The sequence below is a fragment of the Dama dama genome, chromosome 8 (assembly GCF_033118175.1).
Source record: "Dama dama isolate Ldn47 chromosome 8, ASM3311817v1, whole genome shotgun sequence".
NCBI lineage: Eukaryota > Metazoa > Chordata > Mammalia > Artiodactyla > Cervidae > Dama > Dama dama.
The window spans coordinates 23,359,373-23,369,100 of record NC_083688.1 but is presented as its reverse complement, the minus strand read 5'-3'; the positions used below and the strand labels follow the sequence as shown (position 1 = coordinate 23,369,100).

The 9,728-nt window shown below is 38.9% G+C and overlaps 1 protein-coding gene across 1 annotated transcript; it reads right to left on the bottom strand.

Annotated features, from left to right (window-relative positions):
* Positions 1–3,358: 3,358 nt before the first annotated feature.
* SCG2 (secretogranin II) lies at positions 3,359–8,907 on the bottom strand. Its single transcript, XM_061147896.1, has 2 exons — positions 8,787–8,907; positions 3,359–5,640 (listed from the first exon to the last, which is right to left on the bottom strand). Exon 2 carries the CDS (start codon positions 5,624–5,626, stop codon positions 3,785–3,787), a length of 1,842 nt encoding a protein of 613 aa, XP_061003879.1. The 5' UTR covers positions 5,627–5,640; positions 8,787–8,907; the 3' UTR covers positions 3,359–3,784.
* Between the last annotated feature and the right edge of the window lie 821 nt (positions 8,908–9,728).

Below are 9,728 nucleotides of genomic sequence, written 5' to 3'. Positions count from 1 at the left end.
TCATGGCAAATAGATGGGGAAACAATGGAAACAGTGGCTGACTTTATTTTTTTGGACTCCAAAATCACTGCAGATGGTGATTGCAGCCATGAAATTAAAAGATGCTTACTCCCTAAAGGAAAGTTATGACCAACCTCAACAGCATATTAAGAAGCAGAGACATTACTTTGTCAACAAAGGTCCATCTAGTCAAGGCTATGGTTTTTCCAGTGGTCATGTATGGATGTGAGAGTTGGACTATAAAGAAAACTGAGTGCAAAAGAATTGATGTTTTGGAACTGTGATGTTGGAGAAGACTCTTAAGGGTCCCTTGGACTGCAAGGAGATCCAGCCAGTCCATCCTAAAGGAGATCAGTCTGGGTGTTCATTGGAAGGACTGATGTTGAAGCTGAAACTCCAATACTTTGGCCACCTGATGCAAAGAGCTGACTCATTTCAAAAGACCCTGATGCTGGGAAAAATTGAAGGCAGGAGGAGAAGGGGACGACAGAGGATGAGATGGTTGATGGTATCACTGACTCAATGGACATGAGTTTGGGTGAACTCTGGGAGTTGATGATGAACAGGGAGGCCTGGTGCTGTGGTTCATGGTTTGCAAAGAGTTGGACATGACTGAGCGACTGAACTGAACTGAAATAAGGGGTGACTTGAAAATCTTGTATAAAAGGCACCATCAGCTTTGTCTTGAGTGTGTGCACACATGCTCAATCACTTCATTTGTGTCTGCCTCTTTGTGACCCTATGAACTGTAGCCCCCCAGGCTCCTGTGTCCAAAGGATTCTCTAGGCAAGGATACTGGGGTGGGCTGTCATGCCCTCCTCCAGGGTAGCTTTGTCTTAACTGTCCCCAAAATTGGTAGGTTCAAGAGGCTGTGAGTGTTGAGGGGAGCAAAGCCTTGGTAGACGGTGGTCTTGACAAAAGTATACAGATTTCTGGGCCATCTGACTCCTGATGGAGACATGGACTCCTACAAAGGGGTGCAGTCATAGTGTGCTCTTCCAGCAGTGGCCTGCAGAGGGCACTGGTGAGGAGGGCTCAAGCTACTTCCCGACTTCTGCTGAAAGAGGCTTCAGGGCAGGAAAAAGGGCAATGTTGCCCTAATCTCAATTCGTTTGTCATCCACCTCCTTGAAATGTACTTAGAGCTTAATTTCTTATGCTAGTAAGCAGTGTACTGAAACACTTATGAAAAAATATCTTAAGATCAGAAATAAATACATCTGATGACTCAACAGCTGAGGAATATGGTGATGCTGCAAAAGGGCAAAGATGCTTGCTGACTGGTGTCTGAGAGAAGTCATGCAGAGTATATATATCCCAAATTAAAATATCTCCCCAACTGCCCATCATGGTGCCAGAAATGTCACTGTTAGAGAATCAGGGAATCTCAAGCGTAACTGAGACAGAGAAAAAAGCAACATGGTACCACAGAATGAATGCAGGATTTGGCATCCCACTGATCTGTGTGCAAACCCCAGCCCGGGGCCTCATCAGCTGTGTCACATGAGTTAACTTGCTCTAATTTTCTAACCTCCCTGTAGAATATTCACACACCACACGGAAGGCAAGTTTCTGTTGGGTGGAGACAGGTGCCAAGGTCGGATTTCTGCTCGGGGCGACCATGGAAAGATTGTTGATTTAGGGCACTAGGAGTGGCTGGCTGATTGAAACAGAAAATTGAAGAGAATGTTTACTGGGCAGATGACATATGTGGACATCTGCAAAGCACGGTGTATAAATATGCACTGAGACTTGAAGCCCCACAAATACCCTAGATCTCTGCATAATCTTCAATTCATAGTATTTACCTGTGAGGTATCTGAGTAAGAAGCACTTATTAGAAACACCGTAGAGACTATTCACCTCTAAGCTCTCTTCCACTTACAGATTCTAGAATTCATTGAGAGAGTATGATAACTGGACAGAAAAGAAGAGTCTGGGCAAAGTTATAACACAGGAAAATGGAGGTTCCATGTTTTTCCAAAGGCAGGCAGGACCCTCTTAGTGTGTTTTGACCCTTTAAGGATTTCCTCTCCACCCTCCCTCCCTCATAGCTCAGATGGTAAAGAATCTGTCTGCAATGCAGGAGACAAGGATTTGATCCCTGGGTCGGAAAGATCCCCTGGAGAAGGAAATGGCAACCCACTCCAGTATTCTTGCCTGGAAATCCCACAGACAGAGGAGCCTGGTGGGCTACAGTCAATGGGGTCACGAAGAGTCAGACATAACATAGTAACTAAACCACCACTCCCTCCCTCACACACACACACACACACAGACACACACACACACACACACACACACACACAGAGAAAGATGCCCTCTCATGGAAATGACCCACGCTGAGACACATAAGCCTCTCACCACCCCACCACCAATACCCCAACCGTCAGCTGAAAGACCCCTCCCAGAGAGGCAGTGGGGTGGAGTTAGGTTAGGAACACAGGCTTTGGCACCTCATGACACTGGGTGACTTGGGGGCAATTATTTAACCTTTCTGAGTTTTGCTTTTTCTGATGTAAAAGGGGATAATAAGAGGCCCTTGACAGTGATACAGCACAGATTGAATGGGGTAAAGTGTTTAGTGTTGTGCCCAGTGCACAATAAATATTCAGTAAATAATAACTACGATTTATTTCCCTGGTTTTTTATGAGCACTGTTGTTCTGTTGCTCTGTACATTTTCTCGCTGCTGCTGTTGTTGATTCCCTGTTGATATGTCAGGATGCTGATAGCATCAACCCCTGAAGTGATGCACATTATAACAATTCTCTACAGCCTTGCCCACTCAGGATTCTCTCCAACCCATGGACCAGAGAGAGGGCAGCTGATGTATTCTCCACTAAGCCTGTGCTGTTGACTTACCTAACATTCAGTCTGGGGGTCCTCTGGCCCCTCTCACACCATATAAAAGCATAGCAGTTTTATCTTCTGGGAAGCAGGGTAACCTGAAAATAGGTAGATTGCTTCCAAGTCTAGTTCTTTCCAATTGCCCTATACCCATCACTTCTTTTTCAGTGCTGGTTATGGAAGACTTAAATGTTTTTATTTACAAAAGTCAAGGGTAAAAGGTTTAAATATAAATTATTCCATAATCACAAAAAAAACTAAAGGCAAGCTCTAGGTAGTGAGCTGCTAGAGGATATTGCATTCTACAAATGTATAATGTGATCATGTATTTCCATTCATTATTTCTTACCTGGATTGACTGTGGAAGGAAATAATTTTCTCTTTTAGCTCCATACTTCTTGATCCACATCCATTGCCTCTGGATTTCCAGAATGAATAACCCACAGTTGTCCAGAAATAACATTTATTAAGCAACAATAAAACACACAATAGAAAAGGCCTTATAAGTAAAACTATATATTTATAATGCTTTATTTTTTTTGCTCCAGTACTCCACAAAACACTACAGACAGTAACAAAATAATTCAGTAAATATTAAAAACTTTCAAGGGACTTATAGGACACTCTTTATCATAAGTGAGCATCAACAATGCCACGGCTATTAGATACACTATTAAACACTATCATAGATATCTTTCTTGAATTAGGGCTATGATTAATATTTTTATTCAGAAATCATAACATTTACACATACCCATACACAAGAGAACAGTTCAGAGTAAGTGAAGCAGGTGCTCCAGTGAAATGGAATCATCCGCCTGTACAGCATTTAAAGGTATTACAGTGTTAACAAGAGAGAAGTCAACACACTAAAGAGAAATATTGGGGTTTGCTTGGGATGGGAGGAGTGAAAATAGGGTAATCAGTGAAAGCTGCTTACATATTTTCCATTGCTCTCTTAGCAATGTGCTCCCTTCCCTTTTCTGCCTTTTCTTGGTTGAGGTATTCCAGCACTTTCACTAACAGATCTTCATCCAAGTACGGTCTGTTGGGGGTATCATCACTCTTCGGGGTCCCTACAGGGAGCCTTTTGCTTACCGAGGCCAGTTTGTCAGTCTCCTGAGAGCTGTGTTGACTCAAATGCTCTTTGAGGGCCTGCTCGATTTGGTTCTCGTCCTGCCGATCATCTTCAGTTGAGCCTTGACTGGGAACTCGCTTCACGGGGTTGGCATTCATGATCTCAGGGTATTTAACCAGCATCCTGGCCAAGTACTCTCCTAATTCTTGATCCTTGTCATTCAGGTTCTCATATGCCATCTGTCTGTTTTCAACATCTGGCATCCAGACAGCTTTGGGGAGCTGGTTAGCTTTAGATCTTCCAGGACCATAGGGCAGTCTTGACAGAACTTTCTCTCGGTTATACTGATTGGGAAAATATGGAGGCTTTGGATTTCCAGCACTCTCCATCCCTAAAAGATTTAGAATGTCCTCCACACTGAGCCCATCCGGTAGGGCCTCTGCCACAGGACGACCAGGTGTTTTGGGGTAGCCATTCTTGGAGAGCATCTTATTTTGGAACAGATCTGGATGGTCTAAGTCAACCTCTGAGATGTCTTCAGGTTCAACAGGAATCTCAAGCTCCTGCTCTGGTTCTGCTGGCTTCTCTCCAGTTTTGAGCATGTCAATTAAGTCTTCAGGGGGTATCTGTAAATTCCTTGAGATTTCAATCAGCTGATAAATAGATTGAGGATCAAGTGGTTTCTCAAAGAGCCTGGTTGCTCTTTCCCCAGTTTGCCCATTCTGGGACCTCCCACTTCCCGCAGCATTCACTAACCTTTTCAGATAGGCAATTACTTTGGAGACATCATCTGAGAGTTGGTCTTTACTCTCTTTCCGGAGATCTTCATCTTGGAGGCCCAGCTGCCCGGAACGCTTCATTTCGTCATTGATTTGCTCAGCTTTGTCTGCATTCTCTTTGCTGTCTCTTGCCTCTTCCTGAGTTTGACTCTCTATTTTTTCCTCTACTGGGTTCCAGTCTTCTCCCCCAACCACATCTTCATAGGCAATGTTATTAGCCTTGTAGATATCATCTTCATCGTCTGTGTAAAGTTTTTGCTCCTCATCAGCCCTCTCACGCTTCTGGTTGTTTGGTCCCGTCAGTTTCCCCAGCTCTTGGAAGACAGATTCCAATGTAGCAAGATTTTGAGGAGTATATTGTTCCTCCACTATTTCATTTGTGCGTTTGAAGGGGTTGTCCCTGGAATTCTCTTCATACATAGGAGGGAATCTCATGTGCTTGAGCTTTCTCTCTGCCCACTGTTGAGTCTCATAATCATCAGGCATGTCCATTGGAAAGTTCTTTTCTGAATTCAAAGTATAAGGCCTGTTTTCCTTTGGGGCAGACTGGGGCTCATTTTCAGCCTGTCTCAAAGCTTCAGCTATTATCTTCATCCATTCATCTTCACTCAGGGAATCCCTTGAACTTTCTGGCAAGTCACCGTTTTCTTTTTGCTGAAGGGGAAGAGAAACACCTTGGTAGGGGTTGTAGTCTGGGCTGCTTTCTTCTTTGTGAGCTTGTTGTCGGAGCTTCTCTATGTACTCCAAAGCCCTGATCATTTCAGGACTGGGAAACCTTTGGACATTTTCCAATCTGAGATCTGGTTCCTTCTGAAGCAGCTGGTTTCTCTGAAATGAAGCAGCGTCAGCTTCAGAGAGGAGGAAAATTAAAGGGATGAGAGACAGGACTGCTCCAAGCCAGTGAGTCTTAGCTTCTGCCATGTTTGAAAGATTTCCTTAAAGCATAGAAAACATGAGTTAACACAAGTGAAACTGACTAGTAGACTCTATAGCAAAAAAAGTAATTAACCATTGAGGGGGGAAAAGAACACAGTAGAGATTACTCTACATTAATTTAGGATGATTCTTTTTGAAAACTATAAATGTTTCATACACAATCCTCACAAACTAACCACAGGAATCTTTAGCAAAATTGTTACCCATTTTGCATCAAATTTGTATGGCATTTTTTTTTTGGTTAAAATAATAGCAAAAACACTGATATGAGGTTTCTCAAGTATGATTTTTTAACTTATAAGACATGTATTGTTTAGTATGCATTATTTCTGTTAAATAAAGATTTTCCAAGATGAGTTTTAGTTATTTGTACAGCATTTATATTGAAATCACTGGCAGAAAAATTAGATGGCTCAATTTAAAACATGCACAGACACACACACAGGATCATATCCTTATCATAAACCATGTGGTTTAATTCCTGACTTGTCCATCTAATTTGTTGTAGAAACACAACATTACTATATAAGATGAAGTGATATTCCATGTTAATGTTAATCATACTGAATTCTCCTGTGGATGAGTCTCATTCATATATATTTTCAGAAATAACTTGTCCTTTAGTCTGATACTAAATTATATTATTAATTTTCAAAAGTCTGTACCTTAATGACCTCCAGAATATGGGTCTTCTCAAGTCCAAGCTAGTAGGCAAACTTAACAAAGTTTTTTCTTTTTAATATCCCCAAAGCAGTATTTATTTACTCAATGAATCCCAAAATACTGAATTTAGAAGTCTGGTATTTTATAATCATTCATCCTGATTGACATGTAATAGCACACATGGTACTATTGGGATACACAAGCACAATAGTCAGAATTGAAAAAACATCCATGATATCCAGTGATATTTATTTCAATGTAAATGTACCAATGTACCAAAATATAAACTGTTTCAAAACATCTGTGCTCCATACTTCTTCTAATAATTTTACTGTGACTGTCTTGTAAAATGCAATCATGATTATATTTTTCCTCAGCCCTCAAGAGATATAGTAAATAATAACAGATGCTACAGAGAGAACATAAGTTTTCTGAACCAGTCTATTTCTGAACTTGTAAGTGTTCAGATTCAGCTTGACTTAGGTCTGTGTCTATTTGGGTGTGGACCTATGAAATCTCAAATGACTCATTCTGTTAGAAAATTTTAAAATAATCACTATGTAATTCCCAACTTAGAAAAATGCATACAGTGTGTTGAATTCTTCCGCTTAAAATTTTTCATTCATTCTTTTACTTCAAGGCCTTATAGTCACTTGTATAAATTACCAAGAGGATTGGTTTTTACATATTTTACATTTGGCATTGCTAACATTGAAATCTATTTTAATATGTGCAATTTTGTTACAAATAAAGTAAAGGAATTTTATAAGTTTGCTCTTAACTGAATTATGGTTTTGTGATGTATAAGTTAAGTTGTTGGATATCATTATCTGTTAACTTAGACATCAATTGTAGAAAATATCATTGTTCACAAGATCATATTGGTATTTAAGTAATATTTTCAGTTTTTAGAATCTAACGCTGTTGTACTTACAGAAATTTCTTTAGTACAATTTATTAAAATGATTATTTAAATTAATTATTAAAATATGCACTTACTTACACTAATTTAGCTACTTAATTTACTGAAAGTAAAATCTTTAAAGGCATGTCAGAGAAAATTTCTAAAATACTTACTATGAATCAATGTTTACTAGAGGAAATTGTATTCATGACTTACTAGGCTTAAATAAAAGTACATTATGCATTCTTCTTTATATTTTTTCAGGATTAGTTTAGATTTGAAAATCAATTTTCCACATTGGCATTTGGACTAGCAATTTTAAGAATCTTAGTGAACTTATTTTCTTTGAAACCATTACCCTGAAGTATCCTTAACCCAGTTATATGCTAGGTTATGTGCTGATCTTTAAAATCATTAGTTTGTAGGTGAACTTTGCTGTGGTGTTGGGGAAGAATATTCAATGCAGTTATTTAAACCACAGGCCAAATAAGAGCTACCATTTGATCATTTACTCAGACTCAGTTTGGGTGACATAGTTATTGCCTTTGACTAAGGCTCAAGGGATTTTTTTTAGATGAGCTGATAGCAGCTCCTCTAAATAGTGAAGGTGGTTTTAACAGTTCTGGTGTTCTATGTAGAGTTTAAACCAAAAAACCTCATCATTTAAAATGTCTTTTCTATTGAAATTATACTAGAGCATTGACAAATGCAACTGGATGTATCAAATTTGAGCAATTCAATTAGTTAGGATACAGGAAAAAGAAACACTTGTCCCATTCAAAATATTTAGCAAAATATTGTACAACCTCTTTCAACCGAAGCATAATAATAAACAATTTATATGGTTATAAATGTTTCCTCATACATTTCAGTTATCTCTTTGTAATCCATGGTCATATCCAACCTAGAAACCAGGATAGTATTTCCCTCTGAATAAACGAAGAAGCTCATTCTAGTCTTACTTTGCTAGGACCAAAATTAGTAAACAATAATGTAAGCCCTTTCAGAGTATACCAGTTGAGAAAATAATTTTATACAGTTAGTTAAATTTGAGATCTTGCAAAGTAAATGTCAAAGAAAAAAACAAACTAACTAACTAACCTAGCTCCAAAATTGGTTGCATCTATCATGAACATGTTTAACAGCCTTTGAATCATCGGACACCTACTGTTAAGAATATTAAGTATATAAATTATATCCCTGCCCTTGTATCTGGTCCTTAGGGGAAGAAACAAGAAACTAAGGAAAGAAACAAAATGTCAGGCTTGGTTAACTTTGCATTAATAATGTGTATTGACACAAATATCCTTAACTTTTTCATGTTGTTATATATGATTATCTAAATAACACAACGGTTAATAAATACCTGACAGCAAGCAGTGTAAATCACAGATGCAGTCATGCATATATATGTACATATATACAGTGTCCTTAGGTTGCCAGATGAGCAGCAGGTTGCCGTTCAGTTATTCTAAAGAAATAAGCTTGCCAAATGGTCTCTTTCTTCTTAGCTGGGAATTAAGGAGAGAATACGCAATTTAGAACTTTCCAGTAAGTAGAAGGGAAAAGCAGTCTTACCTCTTATTTATATGGCAGAGGAAGTCCACAGCATATTCCTCCAGGTCCGCGGCTTGAGCGGCTCGGACCGTTTCAGCACCCGGACAGCTCCTCGGCTTATAGAGAGCCGCCGCGCCTGACTCCGCACTGCCACAGTGACGTCACCCGCTCAGCCACAAACCGGAGCACAGGCGAGGTTTTTCAAAGAACCCGAGAGAAAATAATCACTTTATAGATTTAAAAAAAAAAAAAAAAAAAAATTGCATGCTTACGCCACCTGTCTTTCTGTGGCAAAAACTGCAGTTCCCTTTCTTTTAACAAAATCTTTGAGGCTTGAAATAAAATGCTCTGCACAATTTTCCTTAGAAAAATTCGTCGGATAGACGTGGCTAATTGCAATATAATCTCATCTGTGTCCAAACAGCTTGTGATAAGGGTTTCCTGTTGCTATTGTTGTTGTTGTCATCGTTGTTAAAAGAAAGTTTTACAGATAAGGACTTTTTTTTTCCTTCGGTGGCCACAAAGAAATTACATGAACATTCCTCAGTATGCTCGAAGAGGAACAGAATACACGTTATGAATACGAAGTCGTATTTCATATCATAACCACAAGAAGCATTGTTTTTAAAATCATGCTTATTTGAATAAAAAAAAGTATTCTTTTTTTTTATGTGAGTCGACCTCAAGACGCTAATGAGTTAGGATTTTAGTCTACGACTTCAGTATAATTTTGAAGTATGTATTTCTAAGGACTCAGGTCTAATAGTTGATAATTCTATATGAATCTGTTGGCATCTTTTACAACATTGGATGTCAAAAAGGGAAGCTCAGAAGTTGAGAATACTTTCAATAAAAAAAGAAAAAAATTACTGTTTGAGATAAGTGTGACTCATGTGCAACTGTAATTTGTTTGTAACTGAAAGGAAGTTATACTATAAATATTTTCTTCCTCCAGTTGAATCA